Here is a 17,657-nt window from a genome sequence, read left to right as displayed (position 1 = left end):
ATCAGAATTTCAATCTTCAGGGTTTTTTAAAAGGTACATTGTACTGTCCTTGCAAATATGTACATCCAGTAGGGATGCATGTTTAAAATTGTCAATCTTCACAGCAACTAGGCTATACATAAATAAAATCACATTTTAAAGTATGGTTTGTAATTCATCATGGTTTGTAAAATAGGCCGCGAAAACTGTGCTTGATATTTATCAGCATCTACTGATTTGACAGACTAGCAGGATTTCATGTTAGTTAGTTTGTATTAAAACAACAGCAGTTAAGTTTCTCTTGAGTTCACATTCTGAGTTAAGGTATTTCAACAGCCAAAGGTAAGCTAGCAATTTTAGGGAAATAAGTAAGTGTACTGGGTTTGCATGGCAAGGTTCAGGTAGCAGGGGTGCTGCAGGGGTGGCTTCTGTGAGAAGCTGCTAGAAGCTTCCCCTGTGTCCAACACAGCCAGTGCCAGCCAGCTCCAAGACAGACCTGCTTCTGGTCAAGGCCGAGCCCATCAGCGACGATGGTTGTGCCTTTGGGAGAACATATTTAAGAAGGGGAAAAAACCTGCTGTGCAACAGCAGCTGGAAGACAGGAGTGAGAATGCGTAAAAGCAACAACTCTGCAGACACCCAGGTCAGTGCAGAAGGAGGGGGAGGAGGTGCTCCAGGCACTGGTGCGGATCTCCACCTGCAGCCCATGCAGGACCCCATGCCAGAGCAGGTGGATGTGCCTGAAGGAGGCTGCGACCCTGTGGGAAGCCTGCTCTGGAGCAAGCTCCTGGCAGGACCTGTGGAGAGAGGAGACCACACTGGAGCAAGTTTGCTGGCAGGACTTGTGACCCTGTGGGGGACACTGGAGCAGTCTGTTCCTGAAGGACGACACCCCACAGAAGGAACCCAGGCTGGAGCAGTTCATGAAGAACTGCAGACTGGGGGAAGGACTCATGTTGGAGAAGTTTGTGGAGGACTGTCTCCTGTGGGAGGGACCCCAGGCTGGAGCAGGGGAAGAGTGTGAGGAGTCCTCCCCCTGAGGGGGAAGGAGCAGCAGAGACAACGTGTGATGAACTGACCACAGCCCCCATTCCCCATCTCCCTGCACCCATTGGGGGAAGGAGGTAGAGAAAATTTGAGCATAATTGAGCCTGGGAAGAAGGGATGGGTGGGAGAAGGTGTTTTAAGATTTGGTTTTAGTTCTTACTATCCTACTTTGATTTGATTTGTAATAAAATTAAATAAATTTTCCCTGAGACAAGTCCGTTTTGCCCATGACTGTAACTGCTGAGTGATCTCTCCCTGTCCTTATCTCAACCCACCAGCCTTTCATTATACTCCCTCTCCCCTGTCCAGCTGAGGAGGGGAGTGATAGAGCATCTTTGGTGGGCACCTGGCGACCAGCCAGGGTAAACCCACCAGCCAAGTTTACAATTAGTGTTGTTATGCGTCTCATTGTACTCTGAAATACAGCACGAGATTAAAAAAAAAAAAAAGTTATATTAACGAAAATCAAAAGTGTTCATTCTTAATACTAAAACCAAAGCCAACAAAAAGCATGTCATACACACTTCATGATCAGGCATATACATGAAAAAAAAAAAATCATCAACTCTCCCCTTTTCCCTCCTCCTTCAATACACCACTGGTGTTAGGAAGCGTAGTAAAGGCATCTTACTCTTTAAAAGTAATAAAGCTATAAAAAGTCAGTTTGATTTTCTGAAAACCTGTTTTACTAAAAATAATTTAAAAAATTAACAGTCATCTTATCACAGTATTTTTACATTCATATTTACCATAGAACTGATCTTTAGAGGGTCCTTTTTGGCACCATCAGATTGATACCTTAAAAACAGAACAGAACGAGTTTGGAAATAACTTCAAAATAAGAAATTATCTTACTACCTTTGTATTGTCATATGGTTCTATATTGAACTTCACCTCAAACTATAAATCTTGTTTGATCCATGACACTGGCTAAAAGGCAAAGCAATTATCAGATCTCTAGCATAAACTGTTAGAACTGTGATTTCTGGATGTCAGCACATTTTCAGCAAATATAACCAGGCACTGAGGGAATTTTAATATTTGCCTGATAAAGCCTGCCTTTAGGGTAATTTGCCTTCGTGGCCAAAAGACCACTACAAAAAGAAATTAATGCATTTTAATTTATATTAAATGATCCTCTCCTAAATAATATTCAATGATTCCCGTATCTAAGGAATTATAATGGAAAAAGATTTGAAAAGCTAGGTCAGTGATTTAGTTTCTAATTAAATTATTTTAATTAGAAAAAGAAAAGTTTCTAATAAAACATTTTACAATTTCATCAAAGATACTCACGCAAAATCACCTCCTAAAGTACAGATAAGCTGAGCCCCAAAAACACTCCATAAGGACAAGCCTCCACATTCCCAGGTCACCATCACAACACAGCTATCAGGTGACCATCTGATTAGTTTAACAGGTCCTGTTTTATTCCAAATATCTGTTTAAAAAACAGACAATAAAATACCATGTGGAAAAACATCAAACGTCCTTCAACTGCTTTCACAATAGTAGAAGCAAAAATATATGGAAATAAATACTTGATTTTTTAATTAACTTCTTTGTTGCATTCATCAAACTGACCATCTCAAAAAGAATAAGCAGCAAATGAAGAATTCACTTTTTCTCTCCAATACATGTTTAGTTTCATAGGAAGCTAAGAATACATGAAAACAGGCCAGAAATACACTGTGCTATAACACAACCATAGAACTGCAATTTTGGTAAAATGATTTTTAGGACAAAAGAAGACTTTATAGTCACCCTTGAAACACCTTCCTTTGGCACTTAGCACAACTGTAAAACTCTGTTATTTACAGATACGATTTTTTTTCGTTGCTGAAACCCAATAGGAACACCTATTTTCAGTTGAGGATTTACCCATTTTATATGTTCCTTGCTCTCAAGCCCGCAATACTCATTACTGCTACATGAAAAATTCCACTAAGCTTTTGTTCACTGCAGTTCAGGCAGGGTGCTGGATTACTCAATTTTTTTTCTGTACCCTCCATGTCATTTTTTTCAAGTTAATTCACACCTCTATTATATTCATTATCAGTTTTAACAATAATCTCTCATTCTCAAGTGAGTAATGGAAAAGTAATCTCAGGACTACATGTGGGAATTACTAAGATCTGCAGCATCTAGAAAGGAACAAACAGTAGTTTGCAGAGATGCTGCTTCTAACTCAGGTTCAGAATTATTAAAAAACAAAACAAAAAAACCAGACCATCACATATGAAACATATCCAAAAGTCGGTTACAAGCAAGCAGCTGAAAGAACAAATGTGCAAGAGTAAATCACTACAAACATTCAAGAGTAAATACTAATCCCACCAGTGATAATGCAAACACCAAATAGTTGTTAACTAGCCAAGGATAAAAATTTTCTTAACACCTTAAAAGCAACTAGAAAATTCTAGCAATAAAAGTAGCTCACCAGGATATTGTTTTGGTGTCAGCTCCAATTTATGAGAAAACTGCATGGCGCCAGTGGTGGTATCTATCGTATAAACCTGCACAGAGCCGCTGGGAGAGATTACACATGCTTTAGACTACCGACAAACCATTTGGATTTCTCATCAGTTTCAAGTGGTTAATAAAAGCCGCTTTTTTTCTCACTAATAGCAAATTTATCTAGAACAAAACATTCAGCCAAGCAACACTCAAAGAACTTTGTAACACAAATTTATAAGATACTTTCCAGAAGGCAATGGAGGACCCAAAACACCAGTCCTGCAATAACCAATGCACTAAGACTATTTCTTTCTCTCAAAATACACATGCACACACAATCCACATATATTTACAGCTTCCAACTGCAAGACAATCCATAAGGGAAGTCAGTATTCACTCAGTGCTAAAGTTTCATCAGGAGTGTAGTAATGTATACCAGTATCAATTACAGTAACCATTCCTGTTTCAGAGGCAAACACCAACACTCTGCATTGTTACTACAACGCAGAATACTACTTAAGAAGATAGCTGAAGACTAAACCACCATCGAGTTTAAACATATTATAATAAATACATTATATATATTAAATATGTAAATATATAAAATATTTAATATATAGATATAGAAAATACACCTTAAAAAAAAGCTGCATTCTAGACCAGCTAAAGTGGTATCATATAGAAGGAACTGTCTTGTAAGTGAAACACCACAACTAAAAGGATTTTTACAACATTTAATTTATAAATATTCACTGTTAGTCAAACAGGCAACATTTTTCCTGACCAAATCAACACTTCACAAAGCATTTTCTCTGTTGGGTATAAGTGATGATTCTTGTCCAATATTACTACAATTAACTGCTTAAAACTGACTTTATAATCCTGCTTGGGAGATTAATTTGGACAGCAGCACTTTCCAAGGTCCAGCCACCTTTTTTTTTTTTTCCTCCCCAGAGCTGAAGAGCAAGCAACAATTTCAATTGCAGTTCAACCAGCAATAAATTTTTTCCTCTTCTCTCCTACCTTCTTGAGACAGCAGATTACACCACCTCTAGGAAGACTCACCATGTTCATCTTCACAGCTCTTGCAACACAACTTGGTAAGACGAAACTAGTACTTAAGATTTATAATGAAATCATTTCCCCCTCCTCATTGAACCAGCCTTACAAAACTTACTTGGCACATCCAAATGCTATTAGCCTGTATTTGTTATTTACTGCCACACAAGTTCCATCAATCACATCTTGAGCCCAAACACCATGGAGCTGCTGTAAAAGAGGAATTCACGGAGTTTTTGGTTAAACAGTGCTTTTATTGGTGATAAGTCAGCTTCTAACCATGTGCTACCCATGTACGCCATTACACATCTGCGAGTTGACCTTCATCACCTCAGGGAAATTTCAATTGCAAATGTCAAGATTAACTGATGCGGCTCAGATAAGTAAAACCCAGGACATGTAAAGCTGGTTTCATTGTTCTTAATAAAAACTACAAAAATATGCCAGTATGTCAGGCAATGGTTTATCAGAGCTCTGAATAACCAAAGTCAGTCAGTATCTACAAGGCAAGAATATCCTTGATACTGAATAAAAACCTGTAGATGGTACTATGGATAAAGACAAAACACAAACCAAGAAAATAAATTCCCATCTGCAACAGCTGAAATTGCAGCTATTGTAAATGTGAAGGTGTTTGGTACAGACTACCCAAATTCTTCTGGGTTTTCTGTAATTAAAATAGGGAGATCAAATGACATAATGCAGTACAGTTTGTAGGCTGAATTACAGGTAAGAAAACACCTAACTTTGAAAAGATTCCTTTAAAACAAATTCTGAATCTATTTTATGGTCCTTTGCCATACGAGAAACCACCTGTTATTACCCACTTAAAACTAGCAACATGAAGTCTGTTGCAGAGACAGTAAGAACACCTCAGAATGAAAATGACATTCTGAAGCAATAAACAAAAATTAAATCTACTATCAATTATGCCCCTCCCCCATAGACAGATACTAGCCCTAGAACAATCTAGTTCAAATTATGGTATGAAATATAGTCTTGTTCTTATGTTATCTGTTAAGCAGTTGCTAAATTTTAATTTCTTTGCAGCTGAACAGAATTTAAAGTAGAAAGCTAACTGAAATGAAGAGACCCTAACACATTTATTGTAGAGTGCATGGTAGAAATACTGAAGGAAATATACCTCAGCAGTGAATCTACTTGACATTGGTGTAATGAAACCCACTCTGCCATCGTTAAACACAACAGCAAAACCATCAAGTGTGGCACAGTATTCCATATCTCTGATGTAAACATCTTCAAAACCCAAAAATGAACCTGCTGAGAAAATATCAGTAATTTAAAAATATGTCAACACAGTGATATTGCAAGCTAACGGACTTTTCATTTTTCTCTGTGAAGTTGTAAGTAAACAACTAATTTAAATAGGCTATTTTGTTCATATTTACAAAAGGCACATTTTTCTCATCTCTTCTTGAGGACAGAGATAATATTTTACATTAGACAGTATTTTGCCAATGGTTAACTGTCATAAGCTATAAAAAAACCGCAAACCTACCCCGAGAAGACTGCAGATCCACAGAAAATGGAACTGTACATAGGTTGATGGCCTTCCTTCCATTGGTCATACCATCCCAGTGAACAAGATGGAGAAATCCATCAGCAGTAGCAACAAGTAGATCCTCTAACATGGACTGCAAACTAACAAATGTATTTGTCATTCTCTAAAAAACTGCATCTCAAATCAATGTCACAGAAAAATCAAATAATGTAACCAACACAGTAGTATTGCCTCTTGTATAAGCAACTATGTTGAGAAGTTAAATCAAGTAAGTTACAAACTAAGTGCCTAAGTCCTCTAGACAGTGAGGATACCAAGCTGACAAATATGGTTTATGTCTCTATTTTTTCCCAGGAATAAGAGTTCATGAACAGGTCTGCATTGTTAGAGTAATTGTTTAACTGTTGTATGAACTGCTGAAGATCATTTTAATACTTTTGACTACACATGAGACTGCTGTCAACAATCAACTACTCATCTATCCTAGATAATTACCAATATTGCCTATATATTCAAATAATCCACAACACTTTCTAACCTGTGGTCTAAGCAGAAATTAGAATTCTCCTAAATCCTTCCCCAAACACCTCCAAAATTCTGAAAACTAATCTAATTTAATCTATTAAATGTTAATCTATTTGCATGCAGGTAACAACCTGCAGCTTCTCAGGAAAGTTTCTTCTTGTGTATGCTGCATTTCTTCCAATATCCATTTTCTCCTATGGGGCCTCTTCCCAAATTGCACTTTGTTACATTTTACCTCAATGCTATACAGTTTCACCAACTTTTCACAAACACTCATTTAGCATGTTCAAAGCTTATTTATAGGGAAGGCAATCACCACAGAAAAAGGAACAGGTAAACAAAAAGTTTTTCCAGGACAAACAGGGACCCTCTGCGGGCAGCTGGAAAAATGTTGAAACGCTATGTACAGTTTTGCTTTTATGTACCCATGTCCCCAGGAAATCTCTAATCCATACTTTTGAGCCCAAGGACAAACACATTTTTAATACCATAATGTAATATTGAACATACATGTGCTATATACTTCTATATGCCAAAAATAACAGTATAGCCAAGCACAGAAAGAACGAACTCTTAAACAGCGATTGACTTTTTCACTTCCTTAGACTTACTATTCGGAACTTAGTATTAGTAACTATTAGTCTTTACTATCAATTAGTGTAAAAGGTTACTAGAAGGTTTTCTCCATCCAGTTTCCCCTTCACTTTTTAATAAGTAACTACTATATGCAGAAGACTTCTTAAGACATGATTAGGGAGCATACCTTGTGATAGATGCTTGCAAATCCAGCACTTTCTTCATTTCTAGATTTAATGACGGAGCACATTGATCCTCCTTATAATGTGGGGTCCCCTTCAGATGTGGGCTTCCTCTAAAATAAAAGACAAATACTACAACTGAAACAAGACGTCCCTCAAAGGAGGTAAGAGTTACTGACTTACATTCCCGTGGGGTTTTTTTCCCCCCTATATATATACACCAGACACTCACGTGCAACCTGTCACAAGCAGCACCTAGTATCTAGAACATAATTTGAGTGCAAAACATTTAGTCAGTCATATCATCCTATATACCTACAAAGAGTATGTGAGTAAAATAAGACAATGACCAGAGAATGAACATTACAACAGCTGCGTAGCCTCTCTTAATAATCCTAAAATGAGTGATATATATTAATGCAAATTCTGATTCAATAAAATGGTATTTAACTTGTTTCCATTAATGAAGTGTGTTGCATTTTTAATCTCCAATACATTCTTTGCCAAGATGCATTACAGATATTATAGACTGTAAAACATTCATGTTTTTTCAGTTCCTGTTGCCAGATCAATGTTTATACTATTAATTCATCATGCATAACCCAACAGATAGGCATTTATTACAGTAATTCATAAGAATATATCTCCCTATAGCAAATTATCAATAAACCAAAGACTCACTAAGAAAAGAGATGACTAAGCACTGATTCTCTTCTTTTAAACAGACCATTACACAGTATCAACTTCTACATGTAGAAAGCTTCTAAAATAAATTTTCATTTTCCTCATTTTAAATTACACATTTCATTGTCTAATGAAATGCAGCTATTTTAAAACTCAATAGAGCATCATTAAAGTATTCCTAATTTGTCTGGGTTATCAGATGTGTCATATGTTTCATTAACTTTTTTTTTTAAATGAAAACTGACCTACAATCATTAAATATTGTAACGTGTCATCCAGCTCATCCATGTCATGAGCATTATGCTAGAAAACAAAGCAAACTATGCATGAAACAGGTATTGCAGATAAGTTAGATTTCAGTATAACTTCATTAGGGAGAAACAACAGATATATACAGAATTCTATGTAATCTTTACCTGGATTTTAACTTACAAAACACTTATTTTACAGCAGGGTAGCAAATACAACTGCCTAAGACATGGCAGAAACCAAAGCAGCTGCAGTTTTAGGTAAGTTTGACACCACAAGGATACCTCAATTTCTTTCCTGCCTTGATTATCTCAGTTGGTATCAAGTACCTTAATTCCATTACCCACTTACAGCAAAATATAAAATTCATATCTGTTATTCTTTGATGGATACTACACCCTTTCTTATGCAGTAAGGACAAAGATATATGCTAGCTAAGCTAAGACCAAGGCAACCTTTGACATTCTGGAGTTAGCAGAGGGAAGTAGTAACATCTTTGCAGAACAAAACCATGGTGACCGTGAAGGACTAGAGTGGTACTATAAGGTTAGTTAATCTACCAACCACAGATGGTAACTTGTATAAACATTAAATTATTAAAATGTTTGTTTTGCATTTCAAAAGAAAATTAACTACAAAATACAGATGTCTTGGGAAAGAATAGCCCTTCATGTAAGCTAGCTATTATGGACTGACAGAAGACCTGAAATAATAAAAGGCGATTAGTTAATACTAGCATTGTGAGGTTGTGTTGGTTGTTTTTTTAAAACATAAATGAGACTGCATTTCTTGAACTTCATGAAGACAAATCCACCTGATTTAGCCTGTTATCTTTTAAAGTCAGGGATTGCACAGACAAAAAAATATATCATACAGGATTAATTCCTTCAAATCTGTCACTATCTGTAATGCAGCATCCTGGGGGTTGGAGAAACACATACAGGTCCAGACAGTACACTCCCAAGCAAGACCAAATGACTCTGGGTTATCAAGAATCAGTGGTACGACTGAATCTTCTATGCAAACGACTAAAATTGAGAGAAAAGGACTGTGTAATGCATAAACATTACTGTTATGTAAATACAACACACCATATAACAGCAGGTTGAGGGAGGTGATTCTGCCCCTCTACTCCGCTCTGGTGAGACCCCACCTGGAGTCCTGCCTCCAGCTCTGGAGCCCTCAGCACAGGAAAGACATGGACCTGCTGGAGCAGGTCCAGCGGAGGGCCACAAAAATGATCCGAGGGATGGAACACCTCTCCTGTGAAGAAAGGCTGAAAGAGTTGGGTTTGTTCAGCCTGGAGAAGAGAAGGCTCTGGGGAGACATTATTGCAGCCTTCCGGTACTTACAGGAGGCCTATAGGAAAGGTGGGGACAGACTTTTTAGCAGGGCCTGTTGTGACAGGTCAAGGAGTAATGGTTTTAAACTGAAAAGAGGACAGATTTAGATTAGATATAAGGAAGAAATTTTTCACAATGAGGGTGGTAAAACACTGGCACAGGTTGCCCAGAGAGGTGGCAGATGCCCCATCCCTGGAAACCTTCCAGGTCAGGTTGGACGGGGCTCTGAACAACGTAATCTAGTTGAAGATGTCCCTGTTCACTGTGGGGTTGGACTAGATGACCTTTAAAGGTCCCTTCCAACCCACATTATTCTATGATTCTCTGGTAACATGCCTGCTGTAACTGACTGAGGTACATAACCAAGTATAAACACTATAGTTTGTACTGTGCAGGAACACTAAACCAGAATGGGAACAACATGGTTTAAAAGACATCTTTTGCTGAAAGAGAAATTTCAATTTCCCATGTGGGTAGGCTTCTTTTCCTTTAAACGCCTTTGATAAAAATAGTTTGCAAGAATATATGAATATTTTCAGTTTCATGAGCTAGTTTCAGCAAATTCATTACCATCTGCAGAGTATATATTTTTCCACTGAGGCATTATGATCAGGACTGAAACTACAAAATGTCAGTATTTTGATTCATTGCCTGTGACTACATCAAATCTATTGATTCAAAAAGAAACTCTTACTATGGGTGCAATGGAGGGCACAATCAAAAGTACACTGCGTTCATACAGTCCACATCTGCATGGGTCAGCCTCACTATTTAAGTTTCTTTGACCTTTAAACGAAGAATGTGCACTGCTGACGGAAGCAGGAAAGAATGTTTGGTCTGGGTTGCCACATCAGCATCTGAACCGTTGTAGCCAAACTTTAAGTAACTCACTTTTGCAAAAGAACTGAGAGAAATGGACACATTCCAGTGAATAACCAGCTGCATGTCAAAACAAATACAATCACTTCTATTTATACAGCATCTGTTAATGTAACCAAACGTGTGAATAAGATCTCTTAACACTCAGGATTAAGAAAAATCTCCCCACTACCTCACAATCCAAGAAATCCCCAAACATGGAAAGATTAGGAATGCCAGGCTGTTTCTTTAAAGCTAGAATACAAGGTTTATGGGGAAATTTCAGATCTTGAATTGAAGATCAAGGTGTATTTTTTAAATCACTAGGTTCATTCTCAGTTCCCTATTTACCATGTGATCAGTGATAGGCTTGTTCACAGAAAACAGAGCACTATACGGTGTAAAAAAAAGTCTTTGAGATGTTGAGAGCCTGTGTAACTATCTCATGAATCACCTTTTTAAATAACAGTAAAGAGAAATGGTAAATATAAGTCTACCTTAAGGGCTTGACCTCTTTCTCCAAACTCCCGTTTTCTCAGCTTTCCCCATATTAACCTTCTCCTGCTTCCATTCTAACCTGATTTCCCCAAAATGAAAGAGGAGCCTATAAGTAAGTGAATTGCTAAAATTCTTAGCATGAAGACATAATTTTTTGTATTCATTTGATCTTCTTACAGGGGTAGAACAGGTTCTGGAAGTAACACTTCGATTCTGTTAGAAGAAAAAAACTGTAAGCTCAAACTATGATGCTAGGTGCAACAACGAGAAAACAGAGAAGTGTATTTAACCACACCCCCTTAAAAATCAACAAAAAACAACAAACCTTAAACATCCTAAACTCAAGAAAGAGGCAGCACCATGCAAAAGCATAGTCAGCTAGCATGCCCTGAACTGGGAGGAAGAATTTTCAAAATAATGTTCAGCTTTTCAAAATAATTTTCATTGTTTTCTGCTTATGACTGGAGAATTCTATTCCAGAGGTAGAAACAGCACTAGATTAGGATTTAAGTTACCACCTTACTATCTAGGGTAGTCATAGTAATACAGGTAGTTGTTATGGCTGGATAATAGTTTAGAAAAGTTCAGAGATGCTCTCAGCCAACAAATATTATGCTTCCAAAAAAAGTTAGCGTGGCTAATGGCAGATATCACATTAATTTTAAAAAACAAACAACAAACAAGTCAGTAGCATCCATTCCCACTGGTCAAATCACAGGTGCTTGGGAAGTAATGGAGACATTTTACTGAAAAAAAAAATGAAAGACTCCAAACTTGTTCATCAGTAAATATCTTTAAAACAAATAATTGATACTAACAAGGAAAAATATTTTTATACTACTTTGGGGCTATGATATTCTTAATTGCTGCTGCTAAAATGGTTTCCTCAGTAGTACTTTTTGGAAAATAAACAAACAAAAACAACAAAAAAACCCACTTTGATATTTCAACTATTAAGAGTATTATACATGTGAGAAAAACAGGGCAAACAATGTTTCTAAGTGAATTTACACCACCCAGAACTCTGCTTTGCTCTCCTTGAAGGCACAAAAGCAAAAAATTGACAGCAGCTATTATGGTTGCATTAGCACACATACACAATGTTTATTAACTGTTTTAAAAGGGTTAATGTAAAGACTTCAGTTAGTGAATTGTCTGTACAGCTGAGGACTTAATTTTTTTTTATACTTGATTCAAGAGCCTGCATCATAACCTCTAAACACGTGATTCTTCGCTAAAAATTCACTGCCCACCATGCTTTTTAGGAATGGTTCTCAAACAAGTAAAACAAGTTACAGTGAGAGCTTTGATTTCCATACAATTAGCACATTCTCGCTGCTAAACCTGCATCTCTCCACCGTGCACTGCTGGCAGCCACCAGCTGAAGATGAAATATGTCTGGCTGGATCCAAAGCTATACACACACAGACTGGCAAGAGCTGGACAAACGAAAATTTAAAGAGAGTTTATGGAAACAACTATAAAGAATAAGGATTGAGGAAAGTAATGCTTAATACAGCCTTTTGTACCCAATTGAGTAATATCAGGTTTCTGTGGTTTGAGAAGAGAAATAACTAGCTAGCATGTTAATCCAGTATTTATGTAAAAGAGCTGAATGATTTAACAAGTTATTATCCCAGTTGCAAACCTCTTGACATTTTAAACCTCCTGAACCACATCAAGCACTAGCAAGCGCCACAATGCTTAATAAAACTCTATAACTAACCTAGTTTTAAAAATACGTTTTCCAACCAATGCCAAAAACAACATACAGGGAACACCACACTGTTAAAAGTTTAGCACAAGATTAATTCCAAACAAAAAATATTTAGTAAGTTAATTAACTGTACACCTCATAATTTACCCTTGCAAAGTTTAAAGTTCAAACCCTTTGTACACACTAATCTTAAATCTGCTGAATCAGCAAAAAAAAAATCCCCACTGATGAGGTAATTTATGGCACCTATAAACCATCTTGCTAGAGAAAAGGAAAAAGCTTTGAAAAGTGCCAGGAAGAGTAGGACGTGAATACAGTAACCATAAGTTAATACAGATACATAAGCAACAATACAGCATTATAAAGTGGGATGTAAACACCAAATTGTTCATGTGCCCATATTGGTTAGAAAACAACTTCAATTTTTAAAGCATTTTCAGATACTTAAAAAAATCCATGGCATTGAGACCTCATTCTAAATTCACACAATACTCATTTCACTTCCCCCACCTCCCAAATGCAGGCACCACTTGAAGGATATGAAGAAATCTGAGGCAAAAGAATCTCCAATTACCACGTCTAGTTTATTACCCATGTAAAGTTTTTAGGTGTTGCCTTTTTTAAAAGGCAAAAATATCCTCAGCATGAAGTCACCACACGCTGTCTCTTTAAGTGACAAATCTTAAGTTACCCTCCTTGTCCAAACTCTGAACAGAAATAACTATCAGTTCAGTACAGGGAAGCCTCTAGTATGACGGTGTTATACATCTCTCCACTGTGAAACATTCCTTTGGAAACTCCTCAAAAAAATATTACTGTACCTTGCCACAGCTTAAAAAGCTATAAATTCGCTTGTATGCACTGCCATTTTTAAGTGTATCACAAGGCAGAGATCAATATTATTTTACCATTCTCTTACCTTACCATACATACATTTTCTTCACATTTTATCTTGTAATGACTTTAATAATATGGTGGTAAAATTAAACTGAACTAGTTGAAGCAGGACTTTGTACTTGTGCTCACTGCAGGGAAGCATCCAGAATGTGGGCTAATGGCCAATACCGATTGTCCTCCAAGTGTGCTCTGAGTTGGAGCAAAGTCTCTAAGAGAATAGTCTGCAGCTTCATTCCAGCTGTCTCAATTAAAAAAACCAAAAAGGCAAAAAGCAAAAAACCACACAATTACTGGTTTTTTCCCTAGTTTTAGCCTAACAAGTAAGCAGGACACTTTACTTTTTCATTAGGCATGAATGTCTGTTGACTCCTAGAACAGACTAGCAATTCCTAGCCAAATATCAACAGACCCAGAAATACTTCCCTCAGCAGAACAACTGCAATTCCTAACATTCCTAAAATATTATAACTTGAGAAAAAACTATCAATTTACTGCAGCAAAAATTTAAAAGCTTCCTTTTTTTATATATAAATGCAAATACTCAGAATTCATTATAGATTGCTGCACTTATGATATGAGCATTTGTTTTATCACATTAATTTAATATTAGATTTTACAAAAAATGTGCATAATGCTGAACAGGAAAGTTCCTTAATCCTTACCACATCTACATAACTATATTTTAAACTGATTAAACCTCTAAAGGCATAAAATACCTAGCGTTTAAAAAGAATTTCCCACTCAACCATCTTAAAGTATTTCATATATTTTGAATTTTCTAAGAGCTATGCCCTCAGATATTGACAGAATAAACTTAAAAGGTTTTGTGGGCTCCAGCCACAAATGTTGATAATCTTGAATTCCAGCACTTCGATTAAAACACTGAATTTCAGCATATAAAGACCATTACAACAGGCTGATACAAAAAGGAGGAAGTCAAGCCAAATGGGCATTTTTAAACAGGAAATCCATTTTCCTAGCCTCTGTTTCCGTCTGGTTTTAAACATACAATAGCAGTGGGCAAGGGGACTTCACTCAATCTTACTTTCCAAAATCTGGTTATTTCACACTATTAAAAGATTAGGGGAAGCTGAGACTCTTGCATTCAAACATGGGAGCTTAGCCTCAGCTCACACTTTAGCTCTTCTACTAAACCTGTGTTGATTAGATTGGGAGAGAAGACACAGACTTGGCCCTAAAAAAAAAATCTAAAAAAAAAATCATACTGTGATTAGATATAATACTGAGTTACAAACAGCAAAAGTGTTTCTGTCATTTACCATCCGGTTTTTGTTTGGTTGTTTTTTTTACCCTCGAGGCATTTCGTTCAATCTGTACCAGCAAAAAACTTTTGCAAGTGTAATTACAGTTTACACAATAACTGTATGCTAGAATAGTTTTGTTAACAGATCAAATACAGACAAGCTCTTCTGGATCATCTTGCTCAACAGCCATATATAGTAATAAGCCTGTGCAATAACAACTATAAACTGGAATGACTGTACTTTTTACTCCACAAACATCCCTCTCCCACACAGACAAATGATGAGTGATTTTTATTTTCAGCAACTTTTTTTGGTCCTCTTCCTCAGATCAAGTCTAAACCATTATCAAGCAAATTTTAAAGCAGTTATTTAAAAAATATCAATAACACATAAAGCTGTAACTTTACTGCAGCTACCAGTGTCCCAATATGGAAGACTGCAAAAACTATCTAAAGTCGAGAAAGTGGCTGTCTATCATATCTTATCAACTACTTTTCTGATTTTTTTTTTTTTTTTTACTTACGATAAAACATATACATTTCATTTAAATGAGAGCTAAGCTGACAGGAGAATTTAAACACAACCTTTCTCAATGTTTTCACTTGTACGGGATCAAACGTAGCCGCAAGCTCAACTTCAAACTAGAAACTCTTGCACCAGGATTTTGGTGCAGCTGAGGATGTTACTGGTTTGTACTCCCAGTGCATGATGCCTTCATTCTGCTGACCTGCACTGCTTAAGAATTCTGTTCAAGCTGAAGAGATTTTTCCTCTATTTTTGTTGTCACTACATTGAAATTTTATGTTTCTGTCAGAACTGTCCATTAAAGACATGATACTAGAGAACATGCTTTATTCTGCTTACAAAAAGTTAGTAGATATAGACAGTTCATCATCAAGAATTATTAATTATTTTAAAAGTAGAGTAAGACAGAACTTTTAGGACCACTAACAGAAGTGTGCTCACTAGCTAAAAAAAAAAAATCACACAATCAAAAACATACAACTGATGATATTCTAGAACATCTCTTAACTTTTTAGTATGTTGTGGAAGTGTCCAAAGAGAAAAACTGTAAAAAAACCCACTTTATCTCAAATATGCAGTGCGGAGACCCACCTTTGAAACTGTTGTCCACCCACTTCACTGTTTTTACTCATTTCCAGCAGCTGGCCTATCACACCACTAATGCAAGGACAGCCTGACATCTTTATACTCTCTGTAAAAATCACCACCCTCCCATTCACTTTGCCAAACATAGGTAAATAACCACCTAGGTCAGAGCTGGACAAGTTGTAATTAACATTTGCATGAGAGTTACAATGTTGCAAGCAATTGGTTTATCATGCAGCATCATACAAGAATTATCATACAAGTATCACTGAGCAGTCACTCCATGTTTTTGAACTTCCCAGTGCTGCTCCTCAGTGCTACTTCGAGGTCATCATTTTCTAATGCCAGCCTTTTATTATATGCCAACTTGCAAGCTAAGCTATTGGAATCCAGGGGAGGGAACAGGGAATAGTAAAGAAGGGAGATCAACAGGTTTAGTTTTCTCATCGGAGTAAGCAACCCAACTTTACTTAAGGCACATCTGCATAATCATTGCTGCCAATATAGAGGAAGAAGCCAAGTTACAGTAGGAGAAAACAGTGAGGTGTCATATTTGAGGCCTTTCACTGACTTTTAATGGCTTCAGAGTTAACAAAATTAATTTTTTATTGTGTTCAGTCCAGTAGAAATGAAATCCAAGTATTTCAGTGAAATACCGTCTCTGGAAAATGAACATATGCAAGAAGGAAGTTGTTTTAGTTCTGGGCTTTAGGCTTAGTGTGTCTGTTTGGTCACCTTGGGTTGGAGGCTTTTTTGGTCTTTTTTTCTTAGTATTTGATCTACAAAGTGAATTAGTGATACTGTCTACGGACAGGGCACTGTATCTGCACCAAAACAAGTTCATGCCACCATAGTTAATAGAATAATTTTATGTTAATCACAGCAGGCATAATCCACACACAAATGCTTGTGCCTTTCTTTTGATCTAACATAACCAGAACAGTAGTAAATTTAGGTAGGTTTTCAAAAGTAAGGGCTAAAAATAGACAGACTAGTAATCCCAGTAAATTCAGTGAGATCATTCATCTTCTTAAAGTTAAGCACATGCATTAGTCTTAGGAGACTGTGAGCAACCAATCGTAAACACTCTAGGGACAAACATCTTGTCTTATTCATGCACAGAATCCGCATTATACCATTTTGGGCTATGCAAATATATCTTAAAATCCTGATCATTCAACACACAGCTAACTGACTTTTTCATAAAACACACACTTTAAGGTTGACAACACAAATCAATTACTAATTTTTATATAAAAGCTAGACTGGTTAATCCCTAGTTGCTTAATAGATATTTTCAACCCTCCTACATGTGGCATGTCTAAACAAACTTTCCAAAGCTTCTTTTTTAACTCTTATTGCGTATTTTATACATATTTCCATATATTTTCAGATTTTGCCAATTAAAAAAAACATTTTCCAAATAGAACAAGGAGAACATACAATAAACTACTCTTTAGTCTTTTGCACTATGTACAGCTGAAGATATATTATCCCTTAATTTATATCAACAAGTTGCAGCAACATGTTGTCTTTTTTTTTCCCTGATTACAGTACGTCAGATATGAATAGTGTATTTCAAGCTGACTTTTCACATCTCAGAAAAGGCAAGTAATGTAATGTAATATAACTCGTCTACACTAGTATTAAGTTTTTGGAAAACAGACAAGTAAGCTGCAACAGTAAATC

The 17,657-nt window shown here is 36.5% G+C and overlaps 1 protein-coding gene across 2 annotated transcripts in view; it reads right to left on the bottom strand.

Annotated features, from left to right (window-relative positions):
• The window catches only part of RIC1 (RIC1 homolog, RAB6A GEF complex partner 1), a gene marked incomplete at its 5' end in the record, with an annotated part of 50,419 nt that overhangs the window by 15,650 nt on the left and 17,112 nt on the right, over nucleotides 1–17,657 (bottom strand). For both annotated transcript variants that reach the window (XM_082012882.1, XM_082012881.1), the window contains 7 exons: nucleotides 1,776–1,824; nucleotides 2,323–2,467; nucleotides 3,467–3,555; nucleotides 4,661–4,752; nucleotides 5,687–5,823; nucleotides 6,062–6,204; nucleotides 7,353–7,460. In XM_082012882.1, coding sequence (XP_081869008.1) covers nucleotides 1,776–1,824; nucleotides 2,323–2,467; nucleotides 3,467–3,555; nucleotides 4,661–4,752; nucleotides 5,687–5,823; nucleotides 6,062–6,204; nucleotides 7,353–7,460 — 763 coding nt within the window. The remainder of the gene's footprint in view (nucleotides 1–1,775; nucleotides 1,825–2,322; nucleotides 2,468–3,466; nucleotides 3,556–4,660; nucleotides 4,753–5,686; nucleotides 5,824–6,061; nucleotides 6,205–7,352; nucleotides 7,461–17,657) is intronic.

Source organism: Phaethon aethereus, assembly GCF_964289735.1.
Source record: "Phaethon aethereus genome assembly, chromosome: Z".
Lineage (NCBI taxonomy): Eukaryota > Metazoa > Chordata > Aves > Phaethontiformes > Phaethontidae > Phaethon > Phaethon aethereus.
This window is presented reverse-complemented; position numbering and strand designations above follow the sequence as displayed.